The sequence below is a fragment of the Pteronotus mesoamericanus genome, unplaced genomic scaffold, assembly GCF_021234165.1.
Source record: "Pteronotus mesoamericanus isolate MK-2021 breed Mesoamerican mustached bat unplaced genomic scaffold, CSHL_Meso_final scaffold_36, whole genome shotgun sequence".
NCBI lineage: Eukaryota > Metazoa > Chordata > Mammalia > Chiroptera > Mormoopidae > Pteronotus > Pteronotus mesoamericanus.
Genome location: NW_026555313.1, coordinates 6,440,294 through 6,466,128, shown reverse-complemented (window position 1 = coordinate 6,466,128; position 25,835 = coordinate 6,440,294). Strand labels below are relative to the sequence as shown.

The window sequence follows — 25,835 nt, the reverse complement described above, 5'->3', positions numbered from 1 at the left end:
ATATGAGAGGTTAAGTAAAAAACTCTGTAGTCCTAAATTTGAATTCAAATTGGAACTATCAGTATGATTTTATCTTAAAACATGAAATCAAAAGATTTCCTAAAAGAAGTGACACTTAGTGACTGCATTATGTTATACCACCTGCTGTTTCTCCAAGTATAGATTGTAGCCTTACGGCCCTTGATTTTCAGTCCAGAGACTTGATAAGCATACTTATCCCTTAAAATCCTCTACTCCTCCCTCATCTACACTGTTAAGCCATTCAGCCTGCCAATCCTATCAGTTCTACCTTTCAAGTGTTTCTCAAACCTTCTCTCCATGCTAGCAATGTCATTGTCTCTCACCTGGAGTATTGCAATAGTCTCCTACCTGGTCTCCTTGCCATGCTCCAATCCATTCCTTACACTGACAAGTCATCTCTATAAACAAGCGTCATCCATCACACCACTCCAGTGGCTTTGCAGAGCCCTAAGAATGGCTGTAATGTCCTGCAGGATAGAGCCCTTGGCTAAGGCTGGAGTTCTCAGGGGCGCCATTCTCCTCTGGCGCTCTGATTCTCTCTCCCTCCTGGTGTTCTTGTGGCTACTCAAACATGCCAGAGCCTTAAGGGTCATCACTTTGTTGTCTCTTCCTGAAATATCATTTTCTTCCTGCTACTACATCTTATTCTTCCATCAGGTTTCAGCTTAAATACCACCTTCTCCAGGAAAACACTCCTGATCCCTACCCTCCACCAGAGAATGAACCCCGAAGTGCATAGCACACTGTGCTTCTTAGTAACACTCTGAGCACTTGTACTCAAAATTTCAATGCTGTTTTTTTCCCCATCAACATGGAAGTTCCATGAAGAGAGAAATCTACCTATTTCCTATATCATCCCCATTTCCTAGCAAGTAACAAATATTGATTAAATATTTAGCAAGTGGATAAGAGAATGTCTAAATATATTGGATTGAAACATAAAAGAGGCTGCTATCTTATTTGCTCTAATTTTTGCATTTATTAAAACCAAGTGTGATGTCATCTGTTTTTATATTTATAGGGATATTATCTATAGGATATTCTCACATTCCACAGCCACTAATCTGGCTATCGCTTATTTAATTAAAACGTTTCCAGGCAGGTCATTTATCTGCAAAATATTTCATTCTTTCTATCTTTACTTATAAATACAATAAAAACTGATTAATTTGTTCCCCCAATTAATAATGATTTTATTACTGTTAGTAAAGAGAATACAAAATTACAAATGCAAACTTACTAGAGTTCCTTGGAAGTGAACTTGGAAGGCCTGGAAGGGACCTGTGCAAGTGAGAGGCTCTGAAGGCTGAGCTTCTCAGCTTTGGGCTGAACATGCTCTGGGTTCAGCTATACAGTGTGGTTGCTTAATGTGACCTCTGACTTTGCTTTTGCTTTAACGCCATGAATGCTTTGTCTGATACTGGTTCTTGTCTATCCAACTATGTCTCTATCCTAGGATAGAGCTTGTTTCAACTCCAGCCTGCAGAGCTGTCTCCTTCTTAGGTCCCCCTGACCAGCCCACCGCCTGTATGCCTCAGACAGGCAGGCAGGAGGTGGAGAGGTCACTTAGGACACTTCTGCAATAATTTGGTGATAAGGGAGTTTGAATTGCAGTGGAACTGAGAATATGGGGAGAAGAGAGAAGGAACTAGATCAGTTACAAGAGACAAAAAAAAGAAAAATAGTACATAATGCCAACACCAATTAATGTAGAAAAGTTGCTGATTTGGTCCTGCATATTTAGATTCATTGTAAATATGACAGACAGTAAAATTGTGTTAAGAACAAAAAGCCTCAAATTCTGCTTATTTTATTCATCAGATCTATGGGATTCAGGAAGAGTTATTGGAAAATAACTCTTCCTGAAGTACAACCAAACAGGTTTTTTTAAGAATCAAGATTATAATAAAAATATTTCTTAGAATAGAAGCTGTGTATGTTGCCCATCACTCTGTCACAGCCTTTCAAGCTAGAAAAAGTAATGCTGTGCGCCTACCTAGACAAAAGACATTGTATTAAAGAGGTAAAGGGTGCAGACGCTGGGGCCAGACTTCCTGAGGTCAGATCCTTGCTCTGCCACGTAGGAGCTGTGTGACCAAGAGCAAGTTACTTATGTTCTTGTTTCTCAGTTTTCCCATCTGTACAAATAGTGTGTACCTCAGAGTATTGTTCTGAGGATCGGGTTACTATTTATAAAATAATGTTTAGAATTGCACCTATCATGTACAGAGTAAGTGGTATGTAAGTATTACATAAATGTTTTCTAAGATCCCTTCTAATTGTGAGATTATTCAATTCTATAGAATAATCTTGACTTCCCAGTCTTCAGCATTGTTTTATTTTGCCTTCATATAATTCTGTATTAAGACAAACAATTTGAAAAACACCATGTATGTCAGAGGATCTTACTAAAGGACACAAACTGGTCAGTGCACACTCCTGCTTCCACCCAGGCCACTTAATTCCTTTAAGGAGGCAGCAGCCTGTGGGGCTCCTTCAGGACAGCACTCCCAGTCCGGATGCTGCCCTGCCCTCTTTAGCCACGACGTCATCTCCTGGGTGTCACTCCATCCTTCCCTAATCCCATCTTTAGCAGTATGTGAACTCCTTTAATCCTTCCTGATTTTTCTAGGCTTTTGGAGAAGTTTGAAGCCTTTTCTAATCTTTTGATCTGTAAACCTCTGTGTTACAAAATAAAGTTTTGTGGCTCCACAAGTCTGGTATTTAAAGTACATGAGAATTCTTTAGAAAATGTACTTGTTATTTCTTACTTTCAACTGAGGTTCGGTTCATTAGTAGTTAATCAGAGGAAAATGGTGTCTGTCCATGGTTCATGTCTCCCCCTTGCTAAAAGGGCTCTTCATTCATTTGCTGGAAATTCCAGGATATATGGCTTGGAAATAATGTTTAATACTTTCAAGATTCTAGATACCAATTGGCCTGTGGCATTGTTTTGTAATTATTGTATGCATTCTTAGGGCAACTTAGTCTTTCAGAAAATATCTAAGACAGTTTTTTGTCAAAATTCTGCTTGGCTCAAATAAATTTTTATTGATACATTTACTTATGACCTCACACTCCTAAGCATGTTTATATTTTTCTAATATGCGCAGGCTAAGAAAGGACAATCGGGCAAAGGCAATGGGCCTGCATGCTTATAGATTTCTACGATAAGAGAAAGCAGAATACATATTAGTTAATAACAATTATAAAATAATAGTAACAGTATTAAATTCATGCTTATTGTGTGCGAAGTGCCAAGCTAAGCAGCTCTTTATGATATGTTACTCACATACAGAGGTCAACAACATTCAAAGGTAATATCGGAATTTTAAAGATAACTTTTAACCAAAGTATTTCATAGTCAATTTATATTAGTAAGTAAGATCATATTGCCTATATTGCTCTGTGACCTGCATTGTGTTTGAAGGTCATATATGGTTGACATTTTGGCATGTCAGTATTTCAGGATCTAATATTTGGATAATACTTCATTAATTTGACTTTTACCTTTTCCATCAAACATGCTTAAAATAATAAAGAATACATAAGTATAACAAATTTACTTATTTAAACAGATATAAATCTGGCTACAGATATAACAGAGACAGACATAGATAAAAATATTTTACATTCTACGGCCTTTAAGAAAGGATTTAGGGTGCTGGTAATTTAAACAAAGAACTTAAAACAACATAAAAGGAGTAACTATTTAGTTACTTCATTTTAAAACATATCCTTTTGTAAATAAATAATTTCATAAAGTTAGTTAATTAGTAAATTTCAAATTGTGTACCATTATTCTTATAAAAGTTGCAAAGTGTCCATAAAAATAATCAATAAGGTATTACATATTCACACATACTCTTACACATATACACTGTACTTTACAAATGCATATAGTGTCTGCCTAACCTAGTATGTAACACTGGAACTGTTTCATGAAAAAATGTAAATTGTGAAATCCATGTTTTCCCTATGTTATATAAGAACACTTGCTTTCTCAGTCCAATTATTATGAACATAAAATGATAAGCCAAAATACTTTGGAGGATCCAAGATGGTGGAAAATTAAGTGGAAGTTATACTAACTTCCTCCCAGGACCAATCTGGAATAACAACTAAATTGTAGAGGAAGCATCCTGAATGCCTTCTGAACTGATCACTAGCTGGAGAGAAGCCTTAAAACCACAGACAGACAGACAGAAGAAACCACTTTACCACAATGAGATGGGTAGGAAGTGTGGAGCAGCTAGAGGGCAGGCTGGATTCCCACGGGCAGCAGCTAAAGTTCTGAAGGGATATTTCAGCAGCCAGGGGGTTGCTCACAAGAAGTGTGGGGTCAAAACTCCAAGCTTGCTCCCTAGCCTACAGTACCAGAGCCAGAAGTGAACTCAGATAACATTCACCTGTGAAAAGCATCAGGGATTCTTTCTGGCAGGGAGAGACAGAGGGAGAAGCAGAGAGCCTCTTAAAGGGCCAACACACAGTTTCATTGGCAGCCATTTATCCTGGATGCCCACAGTGGAGGGGCAGAATGGACTGCCGATGCTTGAGAAGAGTCTGGGGTTAGTGGCTCTGGGAAGAGAACTGAAGGAAGAACTGCCAGGATCCCTGTGCTGAGTCATTCCCTTTGCTGTAGGAGCCACCGCTCTCAGGCAGACACTTCCTCTGAATGGCACCAGCCTCAGGGGAAGCAAAAGCCCCACCCACAGGAATTACTCTGCCTCACCCTGTGGAGCTTAAGCCAGACTGCTGCTTACAGATTGATTAGATTAACAAACTAATCAGTTAAATGGTTGATTAACAGCTAAGGTGGAAAATACAAAGCAGCAGTCAAAATGGGAGGAGAAAGAAACAGACTCCAAGTGAAAGAACAAGAGAGTTCTCTAGAAGAACTAGATGAAATAAGACATAGAAACCATAAAAAAGGATGATTCAGAAATAAAGAATGCAATATCTGAAATAAATAATATACCAGAAGGGATGAACAGTAGGTTAGATGAAGCAGAGGCTCACATCAGTGATTTGGAAGACAAAGTAGGAAAAATCACCTGGGCAGAGCAGCAAAAAGAGAAAAAGAGTTTTAAAAAATGAGGAGAGCTTAAGAAACGCTTTGGACAACATGAAGCAGAACAACATTCACATCATGGGGAAGGGGAAGAGAGCAAGCAAAGGATTGAGAATTTATTTGAAGAAATAATGACTGAAAAATTCCCTAATCTGGTGATGGAAAAAGATACACAAATCCAGGAAGCTCAGAGAGTCTCAAACATGTTGGTCTCCAAGAGGCCTACTCTGAGACACATCAAAATTAAAATGACAAGGCTTAAAGACAAGGAGAGAATCCTAAAAGCCACAAGGAAAAGCAGAGAGTTATCTACACGGGGCTGGCCACCTATTGGACTGTCATATGATTACTCAGCAGAAACATTATAGGCCAAATGGGTGTGGTGTGAAATATTCAAGGTGCTGAAAAGCAAGGACCTATAACCAAGACTATTTTACCCAGCAGGGCTATCATTTAAAATCATAGGAGAAATAAGGAGCTTCCCAGACAAGGAAAAGCTAAAGGAGTTTGTTAACATCAAACCAATTCTGCAATAAATGTTGAAGGGCTTGCTTTAAGAAGAAAAATAAGAAAAAAGAAAACAGAGAAAACAATCTAATAATAAAGTGGCTCTCCATATGTATCCATCAATAATCACCTTAAATGCAAATGACTTAAATGCTCCAACCAAAAGATATAGGGTAGCTGAATGATAAGAAAAGACCCATATGTATGCTGCCTCCAAGAGACGCTTCTCAGATTGAAAGATACACACACACTGAAAGTAAAGGGCTGGAAAAAGATATTTCATGAAAATGGAAAAGAAGAAAAGCTGGGGTAGCAGTACTTATAACTGACAAAATAGACTTTAAAACCAAAGCTATAGTAAGAGACAAAGAAGGACACTACATAATGATAAAGGGAACAATCCAATATAGGATTTAACACTAATAAACCCTAGTAGGAGTGTCAGAGACCCCGCATACATGACAAGTTCAGAGACAGAAAGGAACATGGATGTATAAGACATTCTGAGTTAGGGATGAGGTAAGGGGTTCTGGGGTTTCAGAAGATTACTGCAGGGAGAGCATATGTTCAGAAATTATTGGTTTGCCCTTTCATATAGATAGGTTAAAAGTCATTTCTGGTTATAACTCTTATCATCGGCCAGGTTTCTAATTTAAATTCTAGATAGCTAAGGTAAGGGGTAAATGTTTCTCTTGAGCCCCCAGGGTCTCAGTTGCCTTTAGCTCAAAATAATCTTCATACAACTGATGCACATCTTGGGGTGGCTTGCTCTGACCCCCTACACTTCATAAATACAAGATGCACTTTATTTTTTTCCAAAATGTAACTCTCTGACAGAAGAGGGAGTTGTGTAGTATGGTTGGTAAAAATTAGTAATTGATGATAAGTGACATTCTAACTGTAGTAAAATATAGGTTCTTGATATGGAATATAATAGTTTGGGAAACTCCTAAAAATGTCAAACCCAAGGTTTTCTCTATTCATTTTTCTATTCGAACCCTTTTCTTTTTATTGCTTTTCATCCATTTACAGATTCCTAAGACATTTTATGCTTGGCCTTGTATTTGGTACTGGAATATGAAGATGAGTTCAGATTTTAAGAGCCCATGCATACAGGAAGGGTCAGGGAAATATTAATATACAATCAGGGGATGAAGAGAAAAGAGAAAAGAGTGGAACAAAGTTTAAGAACAATGCTAGCAAGGCTGAAACACAGAATATGCTGAAGATTTTAAAAAACACTAAGGTAATGAAAATTCCTTTTTAGCCATGTGGATGTACAGAGCAAAAAAAAAAAAAAAATGGAAGTCAATCTGTTGTTTTAGGCACATGGTACAAATGTAAGAGATGGTGTTGCGGAAAGAGAAGCTATTTAATAGCTACTTAGCTTTCGTTTTTTTATTAAGAAGAACACCTTCAAACTGGAAAGCAGCAAATAATTATGATTTAGGAGGATTTGAAATCCATAATAGATGAGGGGTCGAATTACTTTAAGCTGAATTTCAATAAATCACCAATTACATAGTAACCCTGCAAAGTACTATCCCTTCCCTGCCTCACCCATCCATTTTACAACTAAGAAATCTGCGGCTCAGAGAGATGACACAGCTCATTTGTGGCAGAGTCAGGATTCCCTATAAAGCCTGTCCTTCTTCAAAGCTGTGTTCTTCCCAATATTTCCCATGGCTCCCCAGAGTTGCCTCAAGTCCTAATCCCTAAGGACTCAGTTCTCAGCAACCCTAAATTTATTCTTATTTTTTTCTAAACTTAGGACTTTGAATTATATAAGCTCTAAAAAGCCTCAGAACATAACTCCTTGAGCCGAAGACCCAATGCTTGAGTCCTGAAGCTTGAATCTTCTAAAGTGGAATCTTTAGCCCTTTGAGAGTTACCTAAATTTTCACATCTCAGCCCTAAGGTATAAGTCATAAGTGCTGAACTGAGAACAGCAATGGAATTCAGAATCCAGCTTCTAATCCTGAGCCTTCAACCTTCCATTAAACTGAGCCAGGAATCAGAAGTCCCTCGTGGGAGGGAACTCCTGTACATTCCAGCCATAATGGACATCTTTCTGTTGTCTCTGGATTATCGATTTACACAAGTGTGGTTCTCTCTGCTTAGAAGACTTCCTTTCTTCTTTCCTCTGTGCCAACTTCTCCTTCATTCTTGGAATAAGAGACATCTATTTAAAAGTCTTTCCCTGACCCATTGACTGTGTTGAAAAGTATTTGTTATTCATTTATGTAGTGTATTTACACCTTTCCTTTGATAAGATTTACTGCCCTGCAATCTTTTGTTTACTTCCTTTTCTGCTATACTTAAGTGTCTTTTCCTGTTATATTCATCACTGTGCCTAGTGCAGTGCTTAGAACTGTAAATATTTGAACTAATAAATTAGTGAATAAATACATGAAAGATTGAATGAATGAATTGTTAAGTTTCTGATGATGGATGTGAGATTTGATAGTAGTATCTAAAATCATACCTCATCAGCAAAGAAAGGCACACCACAACTTTTATTTCTGAATAAATTAAGCAATGCCTTGCATTGTCCAACCTTCTCTTTCTCTGCATCTGTACTCTCTTCAACATGACAGGCTCACATAGACTTAAACCTGCACTGTGAACAGTTGGATCTAGCCCCTGTGCTAGAGGTTGAGAACATGTTCCAGAGCTATTATTTAAACCCATTTCTTTAGCAACATTATCTCTAACAGCCAGCAGCTTCGGCTTGTACTATGTGCAGTTTCAGTAATTCTGAATGTTTCTGTGACATCACACCCTCCTTCTCACCCTCAGAATCAGAGCTGTTCACTCTAAGTCTCACATGCATTTCAACATAAAATGCAGATAGATAAAATTTAAAGGTGCATTATTTAAAGATAATGGACTGCCTCAAATTGAATGTAGGTGTCTTTCTGACAGCTTAGAGATGGGAAAAATAAGCTCAGAGAGGTGAGAACTGATGATGCATTAGTGACTCATAATAAAAAATAATATACACTTACCATTTTCTCTGTGCAAATGTTTCATCCGTGATTCTGAAGGGATTAATCATGGCAGTCTAGTCACTAATAGATCATGTGCTGGATTTTGTTTTATTGGTTTCCTGGTCCACTCTCCAGCATTTGCATACTGCTCTCTGCCTGGGTGAATATTAGTGCTGCCTTTAAGGACAAGAAAATCTCCATTTCTGGATCAAAGACAGCTCATAAAGGTGTCATTAAAAGAGATGCCTCTTACATCTGTATGGACTATGTGAGTATACTCCTCTGTCCCAAGATTTTGGTTGGCTGCATACAACTCATGGGAGGCCACTGTGGGATAGTAGAGGACAGGAGAATGAGGCCAGGGCGTCACTTCCCCTGGCTGTCTCCTTGAGGGTTGGCTGTTACCCTCTATTAAATATCAGACACTTTGTCAAGTGGCCCTTGCCTTGCAGTTATCCTGTTTAACTTCTGGCAACTGCTCCCTCCTTATGCCTCTTTAGGTCTAGGCTTATACTGGCCTAGACCTGGGGATTGCAGGCCACCACATTGAATTTCCCTAACTCCTGCCCTCATATTCCTAGAATCTCTTCAGTAAACTTCTCAGATTACCCCATTTAAGTGTGCTATCTTTTTCCTGCCTGGAATCTGTCTTACACAGAAGTTGTTTGTGGAATGGGAAAATATGCTTTATGATGGTTGATGATAATAGAAGGAAAGCATTTAAACTTCTTTCTCTGATGCTATAATTGGGATATATTTTGATTGTATTATACACAAACTTTTTAATATTCCTAAATACTTTATTAAAATAGATTAAAATAAATGCACACACCTGGAGATCTACTCAAGAGCATTTTAAAGAAGGAAGATGTGACACATGAAATAAATTAAACCACAAACAGCATACCAAAAAGAAACAATGATATTTCACACTTAGTTGTTTTATAAAAAGCCATGTTTCTATAACTGTTCCATTATTTACTCATGTTTTTATTCTCTCACATAGTTAGGTTTCTAATTTATACATGAATTGGTGACAAAAATATGTAACATGCACAAGACATTTTTCAGTCACACTTCTGCTGGTTCCCAACTAAAGGTGACAAGCAGTTCAGGATCCTTTGCTTGTGAAGTAATAAGGCAATGGTGCGATGTGTGACTGATCAAATGGAAAGTTAGTCTTTGATGAAATGAGAGGAGTCCATTGGGAAAACTCAGGGCTAATTGAATCAAAATAAAGGATTGCTATCAAGAAAACCATCTGGAGGTTAAAGGGGTTTAGTAACACATTGTGAAGATGGGTAATTATGCTCTAAATGCAATGTCAAGAGTAGGCAGAGAGGGCAGGAGAAATGAGAGAATATTAGTGCTGCCATTAAGGACAAGAAAATCTCCACTTCTGGATCAAAGACAAGTCACAAGGATGTCATTAAAAAATATGCCTTTTAACTTTCTTTGTTCCCTGTTGAGCTTGCTACCTATTTGAAATGAATACAGAATACTATGTATACATCAGGAAACACTATGGTTCAAACTTTATGTTTTGTTTCTTTTTGTTTTTATGGTTGTACATCGTAGTGATTTGCTGTTGGCTTAATAGGGAACAAACAGGCTTTGAACTTTATTCCTTTGACAAGAGGGATCCATACATTTGACAGTTATATTCAAAGAGCTTGCAACATGCTTTTCTGCTGAGCACTGAGGATGCAGTGGTGAGTAAGGTAAAATAGTCCTTGTTCTCATGAGATGAAGGAAAACCACTTTAAATGGTTAGTGCCCACTCCACCCTGGAGGAAGGGAGATGAGTATGTGGCCAGAGATTAAGTAGACAGTAATAATGGTCTCATTTTTATAAAATTAGAATAAAACTCTTCTTATCATTCATCCCCCTAAAGCAGCCTATGAAATTGCTAGATGTACTGATTCTTAATTTCTAAATAAACAAGTCCATTCTTTTTTTCCCATGGAAGATTGTGTATGTAATAAAACACATATTCTGGAGTTTCCTTTATATTTCACTTTCCTAGGATGAATTTAAAAGTCTACTCTTCTGGCTTTTCCACGCTGCCTGGAATAGTTACATGCCATACACGTTTCTAACACTTCTGATTTAGTAGAATTGTGGTTTGACTCAAATATTTTTAAGTATTCTTGAGGCAAAGAATAAAAGTTAAGATAGATGCTTCACATGAAGTTTAGCTTGTACAGGAGCAGCTCCATTTGGTAAAGGTGCTTCATGTTTTGAAAAGGAAGTACAGGAAATTACTGCACACGCTCTGGACTCAAGCTCGCAGTCCATTTGATTTAGAAGCTAATTGGTATTGCTGGCATTTTCAAGAGAGATGGATTATTCCGTCTCTCACTATCTCACCAGCAAAAAGATTCGGGAAAATGAGGTATGTAAAAACTGTTGATTTCATGACCTAATCAATACTTAAGTACTATGGGGGCAGTAGCTAGTGACTCTTTGTTCTAGAACTGGTATTTATTATATATATTTTGTGTGTGATTAAACAAATTTTAAAAATACACACATGAAAATGTAGGTGACTAAATATTCAACCATACCAAATACGGCTAAATGGAGGAAGAAAAGTTCTTTGTAAATACTTTTCTTAAATAGAAGTGTGGACTGCAAAATTGTGCCTTTAGCTGGAATGACATTACCTCTTTTCTTGACATAGTGCTTTGTATAATTCTTTCTAATAGAAGATTTTCTAGGTTACAGAGGCTATTAATGTAGGATGCTATAATACATAGCCTTTTGAAATCCATTCTCAAAGAGATAATATAACCTAGTGACATCTAGTATTTTTCTTGAAAGGCTTCAAATATTTGTTACTTAAAAAGTTGTTTTATACATTTTGCTTTTGCATCTGAAAGTCATGGATTAAGCAACAGCACTTGTGACAAATAATATACGTGGAGCCTTTTGTTCTTCTTAGGGAAGACAAGGAGGCAGCAAAGCATGCAGCTTGCTCTGTCAAATGCCGGCAGCTTTGCTGTTCTCTCAGTACTGCCTTCACTGTGCAAGCCATAGTCCTTTTGCAAACGCAATTGTAACTACCCCTATAAACACTCTGCATCTTGCTTTACTGTTGACAGTGCTAAGAAGAGTATGATAATCTGGGCCTGTAAAGAAAATATCATGATGTCTGTGCATGAGATTAACACTTGTGGTCCCAATGAGAGAGACAGGAGATGCTTTATAACTGGATAACATTTTCTATGGAAATGTCTTTGCTGTTCCTTCAAAAAGATGCAAGTTATAGATATGAAAGCCATGATAGTTTAGAAGGAAATAGGAAAGACCATTAAGATTAGTGGCTTGCTAAAATAGAACTTGTCATTATTCAAATAAATAGGCATTTAAATCATAAATTTTTACATTAAGATTTTAGAGTTAAAGATGTCACAACTCAGGCATATTCTATCTCAGTGTAAATTTTGAAGCATTATATGAAGAAATAAAACTTTGGAAACCAGATTAAAAATTGAGATAGTAGTAAAGCTACTGATTATACTTGTTCTCTCTACAAAAAGACAAAAACAATTTACACCAATTACCATTGCAATTCTTGCCTTTTCATGGGTTTTCTAATTGAATACCAGCTAAAAATGATAAAGCCAGTGTCTTCTTGTTTATATAAATGCACATTCTCTTAGCTATGAAAAACAATGAAATCTAAATTTAAGCACTTTCTGTAATTTCAATTGATCCTGGAAATAATCCTGTGACATAGGCTGGAACAATTATTTCTCCCATTTTTAGCAAGAAAGGGAGCAAAAAACAGGCTTGGTTTTTTTGCATCTGATTTGGTCTTTTGGTACATAAAATTTTGTGTCAATTTTATGTCTTTTTTTTTTTTAGTTACACAAGAACACTTCTTGCAAGTTCTCTTAGCACTTTCTTCTCACTTTTATAAATCTCCTAATACTTGCTCTTCTCTCCCTAAATTTTTTATAGTTTTTTAAAGCATTATCTGTTTAGCAGACACTTCCCCTCCCCCTAATTACTGAACTTCCTCTTGTGTACAACCCAAACTATAGAATATAATATATAGAGAAGACAAAAAAAGAAGTGAAAAGCTAAAGAGGTTATCAGAAGTCAGAAAAGTGACTGACAGAGAGAAAGGAAGAGAGCTCAGAAATTCAGAAGGAAGATGATGGATGGTTGCTCATGTAAGGAAATTTTGGGGATCTCTTGTCTCTTCTACCTCATCCATCCTGCTAATTCAGAAAGAATGCTGCCATTCCAGAAACTCACCGCTAAGAATCACCTTCTGCTAAAGTCAACACTACAGTCTGGCTAATTCTGAGGGAAAATTTCACTGTCTTTGAAAAATATTAGAATTAATAATTATTTTTTTATAAATGGAAAGAATAGTATAGAGAACAAAGGAAACTAACAAAAAAGGAACTTAGGAGTAAATTCTCTGAAGTGTTCTGATCTGTGTAGTATTTATCACAATATCTCCAGAATTAGATAAGACAAGGTACTATGTTTTTGAAGGCAAAAAAAATTGTTATATTAGGAAACATTTGAAGAACAAAAAGATGTTTTTGAAAATTAAAAACAACAGCAGAAATATTTTTCAAAAGATATATTAGAGCATAAAATTAAAGCAGTACTCCAGAGTATAATGTAAACAATAATTAGAAAATAGAAAAAAAAAGATATAAAATTAAAAAATAAATCCAGAATGTGTGACATCCAAAAGGGAGTTCCAGAAACAACATTGAAAGCAGGAAACAAAATTATTATAAAATAAGCAAAAAATGTTTCCCAGAAAAGGACTCACTTTTCTAGATTAAAAGGCTTACTGAATGTCCAGGACTATGGGGGAAAAGAGATTTCCTCCAACAAAAATTCATGTAATTTTTGATCAACACACAAAAAAAATCCAGAATCATATTTCCCAATAACAACTATAAAAACAAGAATCTAGCAGAACAGGACTTTCAAAGTTATTGTCAACCTAGAATTCTCTACCCAGCCAAACTACTAATTAAGGATGGTAATAGTACAAAGTCATTTTTAGACATGCAAAATCTCAAGAAATGTACCCCACCCCCCATGCATGATTTCTCAGTCAGCTACTGAAGGATATGCTGGACTAGATGTGGGAATAAACTGAGAAAAAGGAGGATCTGGGATACAGAAAACAAGAAACCCAACATAGAAGCAAAATAATGAGAATTCTTGGGATGATGCCAAAAGGAAGATTCAAAGAAAACATCCACTCCTCAAATCTAGACTGCAACAGTCCCAATTAGAGGCAGATTAGCAGATTACAGAAGAGATCTTTCAAGACGCTAAAACTGAAAAAACACAAAGTATGTGGAATGTATTAAAAGATTTACACTGACGAAAAGAATTTTGTTGAATTCATCATAAATATCTAGAACATTAAGCATATCAGTATAGAAAGAGAATTTTTAACTACTGGGTTTCAGGACATAGGGAAGCTATACAAGAAAAGACATAGTATACTACTTGCTATGACTAGCATTTGCATTGCCCTAATGTAAATAGTTATCTAACAAAAGTTATAATGTGACTATACTGGAATGGTAAAGGACTATGAGGTTGGTTTGCGTGTGTCTATGTGAGTCTGAAGGCATGGTGGGAGATTGGGAAAGTGAGCTAAATCCTGAACTTTCATAATGGGAAGTCCATAGATAATGCCAAATCTAGAAAATAAAGAAATAGCAATATTAGCAAGTCATGTGTGTATAAGGATTTAAATTATCAAATAATCAGCTAAAATAGTTGAAATTTATTGTTACTGGGGATCTGGAAATGGAGAAAGTGATGGACAAGGGCCTGGCTGGTTTTTGTAACAAGCTTATAAGTCCTTAAACTATGCACATGCATAACTGATAAAATTAAAAAGGGAATTGAAAACAAAAAATAGCTAGAGAAAGCAAAATAGCTGTAGAAATTATTCCCTTTTTACTTAATAAAAATTACATATACATTATCTAAAGATCCATCTTCGAATTCATTAATGTCTGGCTGTAGGCCCTTCATGTCATTTATAAAGTTGTCTCTTTTATAAAACATCAGGCCTGGTTGTTTTTGAAGAAGCCTGGGATGGCTAAAGGATTTAGTGTTGAATGAAAATCTATGAAAAACATTTGTGAATATGGCAGCATACTCTTCAAGCTCCCTGGAGAACCATAATTTATTTCCGAGTTGCTGAAATGTTGCTAACTTATTTGTGCATCACTCTACCCTAGACAACGTTGCCTGGAGATTTGGTATCAAGATGGCCTGGCCACATTGTATGGGAATATGGTTTATGGGGTCTTTGGATCTAGTTAAATTCTCTTCATACTGGGGAGTTTGCGAGTATCTTTAAAGTGAACAGGCTCTTATAAAGAGAGGGGGCATTAATCACATCAATAATCAATCACAATTTTTCCTTCTTTTCAGTCTCCCCTAAAACTGGATATTTTTCTATTCTGTAGGAATTTGTCCTTTTTGGGTTTCCAGTTAGTGCTAGTGATAAGCCTTGAGCCCTTCAAGCTCAAAAAGACATTAAGACAAAAAGTTATGACTCAATAAGAAAAAAATTGTAGAATTTTGATTACAGGAGAAATCACTTTCTCTTCATATCACAGACTGAAGGACCACTTTGAAGACTGGCTACCCCTTTGAAAACTCTCTCCATCACAGAAGAATTCCTTCCCACCTTCAATCTTGATCACAATTGTCTTAAATTTTCAATAATGTTTAAAACAACACCTGGCAGAGTCAAACATTAATATTCCCTGTTAATGAAATCTATGCAGTAGCATATAGTTGATCCCTCTCCTGGAGAAAGCGCTCCATCTGCACCTGACCCCTGTTTCACCTTTCTGAACACACTCTCACCTGACTCCTACTCATCTTTTTATTTTTGGCAAGTTGTCTTCTCCTATAAGCTAAGATAGAGGACCCTGCTATAGGTTTATCATGACAATTAAACAGCTGATAACAAGGTATTGTGGTAATTGCCCATTTTCCCTTTAGACTACAAGAGTTAAAAGGTCAGAAAAATTTCTTTTTTTCACATTGGTTGTTCTGGGCCTTATATATTGTCTGGCCCTGACATAGGGGGGACTCAATAAGTATACGTTGAGTTGAATGGAATTGTTATTTTTTGACATTTTAAAAAATATTTTCACACTCCATATCATAATGGTGACTGATCATGGGTCTTTCTTATGTCTATGCCATCTGTGATTGAAAAACACATATTAATCTCTATGTGAATGGCACAGAGAGATTATGGGAATTGCTGGTCCTCACCCTAAATTGAAATGTTAAAATGCTTGGCTTTCTTAAAGGAAATGTTCTTGGAATCCATTAACAAATAAATGCATCTTCATTTTGTATTAGAGTTGGTCTAGAGACAATGAGACAACATCTAATATACTGGAGGATTGCATTAGATGGTAAGTCATTTGGCACACTAAATTGTTCTTAATATGATTTGTTAACAATTTTTCTATTTTATTACAGTCGAGGCGCCGACAACAGACTGGCCCACCGGGGGCAGACAATTCTCCGTGAGAAGGGGAGAAGGTTAGCTAACCGAGGACCAGCGTACATGTTTAACGATCATTCAACAAGCCTATCTGCTGAGGAGGAGCGCTTTTTAGATGCAGCTGAATATGGCAACATCCCAGTGGTGAGGAAGATGTTGGAAGAATGCCTCTCCCTCAATGTTAACTGTGTGGATTACATGGGCCAGAATGCCTTGCAGTTGGCTGTGGCCAATGAGCATCTGGAAATTACAGAACTTCTACTCAGGAAAGAAAATCTCTCTCGTGTTGGGGATGCCTTGCTTCTAGCTATTAGTAAAGGTTACGTTCGGATCGTGGAAGCCATTCTCAATCATCCAGCTTTTGCTGAAGGAAAGAGGTTAGCAACCAGCCCCAGCCAGTCTGAACTCCAGCAAGATGATTTTTATGCCTATGATGAAGATGGCACACGGTTCTCCCATGATGTGACTCCGATCGTTCTGGCTGCCCACTGCCAGGAGTATGAGATTGTGCATACCCTCTTGCGGAAGGGGGCTCGGATTGAACGGCCTCATGACTATTTCTGCAAATGCAGTGAATGCAACCAGAAACAGAAACATGATTCCTTTAGCCACTCCAGATCTAGGATTAATGCCTATAAAGGTCTGGCAAGTCCAGCTTATCTGTCATTATCTAGTGAAGATCCAGTCATGACAGCTTTAGAGCTTAGTAATGAGCTAGCAGTGCTGGCCAACATTGAGAAAGAGTTCAAGGTACGTCTTTAACATAAGGACTTCACCCTTCACAAGTCAAAGTCAAGGTATATTTACAAGCTTCCACTGTGTGCTCAGCACTATGCTAGTTACTGTAGTTGGGGAATTTTATGTTTTTTCCAACAAGCTTTTTGTTATAATTATATGTAGTAAAAGTTATGACTGTTACCATTTAGAGATATTCTAGACATTTTATAGTTGTTATTTCCAATCTTTATCACAACCTTGAGAAGATATTAGTTCCTTTTCAGTTGGAGAAATGGAGATATAGACAGGTTAAATAAGGCCAAAGATCAACAACTGGTAAATGACAGAGCTGGGATCAGAATCCAGGTATGCTGTACTCTAAAACCCAGGTTCTTTCTCCTATAAAACACTGTGTTTGTATTCAGAGGATGGTGATCCATGATGTTGAGGTCAGGAAGATGAACAAGCTGAGGGAAGTCACCATTTGATTAGAGAGGTGCATGCATACTCTCTGCAGGGTATAAATACTAACATTTAAAGATAAAATTCTTAAATTGCTCTGTCAGATATATCCAGAGGCCTCTAAATGCTGTAATGGTGTGATGTCCTTCAACAGCTATTTTAAAAATAAGTGAACAACCTCTAATTTAACATTCAGAATAGCTACATCTTTCCTTTTTCAGTCCAACTTCCTCCACAAATGTGATTTCTAATGTAATAGCTTTTACTGTAGTCTCTCATAATCAGTACATATACACAATTTTATACATGTATATACCTATATATGTTTATGTAAAATATGTATATGAAATATATATATATTTGACTTTTTAGTTTCCTATCATAATAAGGCTCTGGGTATTAAAAATATTCTGGAAAGAGTTAATTTCACATCTATTATTTGTGCATTTGAACAAAATTACATAAATTAAACATCATTGTTTAATATAACAAATACATGCAACTTTTGAAAAATAAGTTTTACTATATGACACAGTTCTCACTGGAAATAAATTTTTAGTGGGATTAATCATGTCTATACTTTTGTTATATATTCAATGAAAGAAAAATGTGTATCCTGCTAAAAATATCTTGGTAAGGAAGCCAGCATGTTACTTTAGTTTTTGTTAATAAGCTATATAAATTATTAAAGATTGTATGGAATAAAATTAAAAGATGGTTGTAGGTGGAATAAATATTTCTTGATATGGTTTGATAACTACCTTAGTCAATTACACATACTGAATCTGAAAAAAAAAATCACATAAAAGTTTTATCCATGTGTGTAAGCCAATGTCCTATGGAGAATTTGAGTCCTGGAATCCATTCCAAGTTGTATTAAAAAGAATCATCCTCACTAGTTTTTTTGTACCTTGGTCATTTCAGATGCCTTTCATTTTAGCTAATGATATATCCTAAAGATGAGTATTCAGACTAGTTTAAAAGAATCACACATTTAAGTACATGAAAAATTTATTTCTGTATTCAGTAGTTTCTACTGAAGTTTTCTTTTCCTTTGTTCTCACTGACTGTCATTCAAGAGGGTTGTATTTTTTGATGATTTTTGGATAATGAAGAGGGAAGTATATTAAGCAAAAGTTATTATTGTTCCTATCACTACACTGTAGCATATTTCTAAATTCATAACATCATAACATGAATCAGCACATTGTATTTCTATTACTAAGCCTCATCTTCAACAGAAATGTGCACTAGGGCAGGGCAATTCAGGGACCCCTCAGGGTCTATGGTACCAGGATTAATCATTAAAAGGAGATCCCTTATTGCTGGCTACATGGGTAGGCAAAAGTGGAGAATTCCTTTGTAAGAGGGCAAAAGACATATTTTTAAGGAAATAGGTTTTAGGAAAGTTGAGGATCTGGAAATTGATTCCCTAAAGGCTATCAATATTCTGTGGCCCCTTGGAAACACTCTGCATCTCTGTTTCAAGGCAAATAATCTATTTTGTGAGTCAGAGAATGTGAACTTTCACAAAAATTTCTGTAAGATCTGACATATAGCTTCTCTAAGCTCCTCCCAGTTCCTCCCCTTTCATTAATAAGGGGACGGATGAATTGCTACTGAGTTCCATGGGCAATTTTAGGTTTGCTCCTTGAATCTCCTAAACCAAACAAAATGCATTTATCACCAGGTCTGTAGCTGGCCCCATGCATAAGTACAACCAGACCAGAGCACAGAAATCTAACAATTAGGTGAAGTCACAGGAATAAAAAGAATACTAATAGGCCTGAATAACTGCATGTCTTTAAAGAGAATGGGGAGAAACCAGATTCAAAATTTTTCACCCATTCAAATTCAATTTTTTTATTTAAATTTTTTCAGCCACCTTAAACTTTGGCTAAGCCTAATTTTTGCAACAAATATCAAGTCAACAACAACAACAACAAAATGGAACACCCAGAACTTAACTTTTCGATGTCAAGAGAACATGACTGCTGGCTCATCTCCTTGACTCCAGATGAAATTCAGACAAGGTAGAATAATCTTACAGACAAGGAGATCAACACCAGGGATGGTTTTGTCGGCAAATATGTTCTCCCAAATTTCTAATTTCCTTCTAGTGTCTCATTACATGCCTATGACTTATGTCTCTAAACCCCTTTTGAACTTACTGATATTTTAGGTTGCTTGTGGCAACAAATTTTTTTTACCCTAAAGTAACCTCTTTTATACTTCAGGGATTGTCATCTTCTCTGTCACACTGGAGAAGCAACTTTTCTGGAGCTTCTGCAGATCCTTCATGTCTTCCCAGGGATCTGTGCCTGAACATGTACATGGCCCTCCAGACGCCTCTGCTGTTGACTTTGAGAAAGGGGAACGCAGAGCAACTCCTGCTTCATCTCTTTTTAAACCATTGCTATGTTCTGGTGTTCCGATGCTCAAAAATGTCTGGCATTGTTTGAAAGAAATATTCTTTAAGAAACTGACTGGTCTGAAAAATAGTTTTTGTTAGCAGAAAGGCAGTGTGACTGTTATCAGACCTTAGCAGAGTGACAAAGGATGTCACTTTGTAATGAGAGTGCTAAGTAGCCTACAAGGCAAATTACAGTATCAGAAGCACAGGGCTGGGATCAAGACCAAAGAGGAAGGAGGACAGGTACCATTATTGAACTTTATGAATTATTCTAAGTGATTTACACTCTAACTTTGTGATGTAGCAACATTTAAGTTCTCCATAATTAGGGGAAATTAGCAGAAAGCTAGAAAATACTGTGACCTTTCTAAGGTTACATAAATATTAAGTAGCAGAGCAAAAATTAAAATCCCAGGTATGTTTTATTCCCAGCCATGTTCCTATCTTTACATCAGTCAATAACATTTTTGATTATCTACCATGTGACACACTCTATGCTAGGTTGTAACCACTCAGAGATGAGTAAGATCCATAGTAGTCTTTGCTTTGAAGGATATTTGAATCTACTCAAGAGAGGCAGATACATAAACAAATAAATGTTCTAAAGCATATGAGTGTGTATGTATGTTCTTGCCTTTGAATTCTGATCCCAATTTGAAATAGATGGACAGAGAAAATCTCATTGTGGCAGGATTTTAGATCTAAGGCAAGTCAGCAGTTAGGGAGGGAAGTTCAGTGCAGCAATTTGCATAAGAGGCCTCAGCCCCTGGAGCCACCTGTTTGCTTCACTGCTGCTTTGCCAGCTTCAGTGGACCTGAGAATTTCTATGTAAAGGGAACAATAAAGGCTGGTTATCAAACACTGTGTTAAATTAAATATGTAGCCACTGATGATGGCCAACAATCAACATGAAAGTTAGTAGTATCTCTCATATCTAAGAAAATGTCTTTAATTTACATTTGAAATTGTATTTCATCTCTTTACCTTTTCTGAACAGTAGCGTAACTTATATACCCTTACAATCCTACCTAGTAGGTTCTGTGTAAATACTTGTAAATCATCACATCTGCTTTAACAGATCTCAGTGATCAACATGACACTTAGTGACAGTAATTCTAAGAACAGGAAAGACCCAGTGTTACATGTGGTCCCAAGAAGCATGGCTGGCTAACAGATAATAATATTCAATATTTACCTTAATCTTCAAGCATATAATGACATTTTACAAAACAACTGTCTCAGCAAGACTATGGTATCTCTCACACAACTGGTGCATAGAAAGTTTGTTAAAGAATGTATGATGCTGCCCAGGAATCCCAACGTGCTTTGTATTTGTTAGCACAACTTTGTGCTGAGGGGATGAGAACATCTGAATATTGTTTATGAAAACAATAATCCTAATAATTACCAAGAAGTTGGCATTCATATTTAGTAAAATCTTCACAACAACCCTGAAAATGGGTACTGGTATTATCTTCATTTTATACATGAGGATTTTCAGGCTTTTATGGGGGTAAATCATTTGCCCAAAGCCAACACAACTAGTTTCAAGGTGATTGCTCCTAATTTTGAACCCAGGTCTGCCCTTCTCCAAAGGCCAGACTGTTGATTAGTAAAAGAATTAAGGCATGCTTTTTCTCTGTTAATTTCTATGACTCAAACTTCATTCTTTGTACAGACAGAAGAGCCAGACATTACAGTTACAGATCTTAACATCTCTTCTACTTTGTAATATGCAACTAAGATGACCCTTTGAAAAGATAATTTTAACAGGGACATTTTTATGTTTTATAATCTCTAAACTCTGTCCTATTAGCCCATTATCAGTTCATCTTTTTTTCAACTCAAATATTAATAGGCAAGCACTCACTTCTGATTTTATACTGTATTGTACGGTGTGGGTATGTGACACAGAGACATGACCCAGAATTAAATCAACATGCCAGTTTCACTTTTCTTTCCAAGGAACCAAAACACTGTTGCATCTGGCTAATGAACTGCTGCCAACATTTCATTGTAAATGAGTTTACATGTCCATTTGAGAGATCTTAAAATATGAAAACCTTTGTAAATGGATTCCCAAGGTGAAAAAAAAAGCATGTATTTCTAAAAGCAGAATCTTATTCTTTCCTTTTTTTTCCCTACTAAAATGGGTTTTTAATTTCCTTGAGAATTAGCCATAAATTGGAAACAAGGTATGGAACAGCACAAAATATTTTTACTTGCTTTTTCAGTCCATGTGGTTCACAGTTGATGGATCATACTCTCTTTTTCAATGTCCTCATTGATTTCAACCATCAATGATGGTTACTGTGAGCCTTTTGAGAATTTTACAGAGGATTGATTTTGATCATTACATTTTTGACTTTAAAATGACTAAGGATACATCCAGGATTGAGCACTACAGAAGGGAGAGGTTAGGTGCATTAGATTTTGTCACAGCTCCACAAGTTCTTAGGAATGTCAGGAAATGGCCTGTTTTCAGATCTTGCCTTTGATGATATAAAATAAAATAATTATGTTTTATTGAATGTTTGCTAAATGCTCATCACTATGCTATGAGCTTTGCATGTTTCATCTTGTTACACTTGTTTAATTTCACTAAGCCTTAGTTTTCTCATCTTAAAATAAGACCAACAATAGCACCTGCTTCATAGCATAATTTTAATGTATTTCAGACCACATGGCTAAAAAATGGAAGATCTGGGATATGATTAAAGGTACACTTAGTTCTAAAAGTCCAAGTTTTGACTAGGATATAGTAGATCCATAACATCTGCACATTCACACCTCAGTGTTTGTCCCCATGACCTTTACTGATTATTTTACAGATAAACGGTGAAGCTGTTTCCTTGTAACTCTGCTTATACTAACTGACCAGATACTTTTTTAGAACTGGTTTGAGCCATTTTCAGCTAAGACATAATTTGTTTTTATCAGTTTGTTTTTAAAGAAACAGTTTAGACTTGCAGTTAGCAAAGTATAGCCTATTTATAAGTTCCTAAATGCATTGAAAGGTCACTTGGCATGATTTACAGAGAGGAGCCTTAGTAGGTACTCTACACATACCGACTATGTGGTTATTTTCTTATAGCCTTCTCCAAAATATTACCATATTGACCGATACCCAGAGCTTATCGTATTTCTCCAACATACTCTCTTGATCTCTCCAAGGGATCTTTTTATTCCAAAACATATTGGTGGCTTTACGATGGAAGAGACAGCTAACTGTGAATCTGCAAAGCTGGTTTTCAGAGAATACTCTGCCACTGAAGCTGTAACACTCAGGAGGCCTTAGTTTTTTCATGTGCAATATGGGAATAGTATTTGTCCTGCTTGCCTCCTAGTTTTTCAAGATAAAAATAGAAAATATTTTATAAAGAAGAGGCAAAGTGGCATCATTTTTAAAGGCAAAGGGTTTGGGCTCAAACAGGCTTAAAACTTGATTTTGACTCTTAGTGGCTGCAGGGTGTCGGACACATTATTTAACATAACAGAGCAAGAGATTATGAAGATGAAATGAGATAATATAATCCACTTGCAATGCAACAAGTGCTAACTCGTTGGCTGTCTTGATTAACACTGGGTTATAAATGGTCTTATTTCAATGTAAGAGAGTAAAGAGGAAGGAAATATTAGAAAGACCTGGGTGAATGTGTGAATTCATGCTGTGTATAAGTTTGACATGAGTTTTGGTGTTTAAATAAGATCTGCAGTCTCTAAATCTTGCTAGCATTTACTAGAACATCAGTGATAAATTACAATGAAAGCATTTTCATTAAACTTTCTTTTCTCTGAAGAAAAGAATCTGTAGACTTTATATTACACTTGCCTTTTGGCTCCATGTTTGGCACATGAAGTTCCTCAATAACTATTTATTAAATATATAAGCGATATGTGTTTGTTTTTCTCCAGAACTTCTCCAAATGTCCTCTTTCTCAAGTTAACCAACACGATTCACACAGTCTTCCAAAGATCTACCAAATGTCTATTAAGTGCCTAGCTGATGAAGTATGAACATAAGAGATACGATGTATGCAAAGTAGTGAGAAAGTTGCTTATTTTATTTTTCTCCTGAATCAACAGGTGAATTTGATCATGCCTTAGACAAATTTCCTTTTTTAGAATATGAAGAAAATATTTATGGTGCTAAGATATTTCAGAGATCACTCAGCAGGACAGCAATTTAAGCATATTAAAAGAAGAGTAAACCTAAAAAATAAGTTTGCTCTCTGTTTCCTCTGCAAACCAAGTTACTGTTAAATTCCCCTGGGGATCATAGTAAAAGGTGCTACTTCTACATTATTTTTTTGTTCTTTCTGTTTCCTAGAATGACTACAAGAAACTGTCAATGCAGTGCAAAGATTTTGTTGTCGGACTCCTTGATCTGTGCAGAAATACTGAAGAAGTTGAGGCCATTCTGAATGGGGATGTTGAAACACACCACAGTGGTGGAGAGCATGGTCGACCAAATCTCAGCCGTTTAAAACTTGCCATTAAATATGAAGTAAAAAAAGTAAGGTCAGGCATGAAGCCCATTTACATTATTTTGGTTTGTATTGGTGTTAAATAAGGATGAAGCTTTGGCACAGTTAAATGAACTGGGTTTTTCTAATTAACAATTGCATCAGACAGACGAATCCTAAGGGCCTAGTTAGGAGGTATCTCACCTGCACGGAATGCCAGTCTTTAAAATCTTGATTTCCTCATGCAGTGATGTCACTCCTGTCCTTAACTAATGACATAACCATGACTTTTGTGCATCTAAATTTCAAGGCATTTGTTATATGATGGGAACATCATTATTTAAGACTCAACTGCATTTGTTACATTCCAATTCCTTCTTCAGTGCAATTGAATCTCCTCCAACTATGTCTTTATTTGTGGAATATTTTTACTCTGTCTCTATATAGTTGCCCCCCGCCCATATCCTTTACTGCTTTCTTAGGTTATACATGATACCTTTAAAAATTTTTTTGAAGCTAAGTTTAGTAATAAAGGTACTACATGCTTATGGTAAGTTTCCAAACAGTAAAGATATACCTCCTTTCTGTCTTCCCAGGTCTTATAGAAAATAGTCAATCACTAGTATATTTTTTCCACAAATTTATATCTTAGACATCTTCACAGTAAATAAACATCCACTTCATCTTTTCAAAGGATGCATCGGTATATCATTCCAATCATTTAATCAGTTTATTGTTTAAGGAAGTTCATTATTTTCTTTAGGTTGGTTATTGTTATTACAGGGTGCTACAGTAAACATACTTGTTTATATAGCTTGCTCACTTGCATGAGTTTTATCTGTAGAAAAAATTCCCAAGTGTGCAATTAATATGGCAAATTTCTATTTTTAATTTCAAAGCATCTGCTAAGTTTCTCTTCAGAAAAGATGCACCAGTATACACAGGCCAATAATGGTGTATAACAGGGCTTATTTCTTCCCCTCCCAGCAGGTATTATTAAACTTTACCATTCTGAGAAGATAAACATCAGATCTTGTATTATCTTCAGGGTTAACAACATCCTTAAGAATCATTTGCAGTTCCTTTACGTAACTCATCCTTTATTAATCCTTCAATATTCTTTATCAATGTTTTAAATTTTAGATTATTGCTTTTTGTATATTAAAGTTGTCCCCTGTCCTATGTAGAGATCATTTTTAAAAATAAATATGTAAAACACATTCACAGACACAGATAACAGTATGATGGTTACCAGAAGGGAAGGGGGTGGGGAGAGAATGAAGGAGAGAAAGGGGGCCAAATATATGGTTGATGGAAGGAGTCTGGACTTTGGGTGTTAAGTGCACAATGCAATGTACAGAGGGTGTATTATAGAATTTTACACCTGAAACTTACATAATGATATTAACCAGTGCTACCATGATCAATTTAATAAATTAAATATATGAGAACTAAAAAAATCTGAAAATTTTTTTTTGATTGAAAGCGTTTATGGCACAGAAATAGAATAGGCAGTCCATAAACAGACTCATATATACAAATGAGAATTTCATATAAAATAACTTTAGTGTTTTATGTCAGTACAGAAAGATGGTATACTTCTTTTAAAAAGTATTTAAACATCTGGACTAGCAGGGTCTGTATGTTGTTCTT

At 36.2% G+C, this 25,835-nt stretch overlaps 1 protein-coding gene across 1 annotated transcript in view; it reads left to right on the top strand.

Annotated features, from left to right (window-relative positions):
- Positions 1 to 25,835, top strand: part of TRPC6 (transient receptor potential cation channel subfamily C member 6) — a 108,266-nt gene that overhangs the window by 50,253 nt on the left and 32,178 nt on the right. The window contains exons 2-3 of the mRNA XM_054592541.1: positions 16,100 to 16,874; positions 24,047 to 24,232. Of these exons, the coding sequence (XP_054448516.1) occupies positions 16,100 to 16,874; positions 24,047 to 24,232 (961 nt within the window). The remainder of the gene's footprint in view (positions 1 to 16,099; positions 16,875 to 24,046; positions 24,233 to 25,835) is intronic.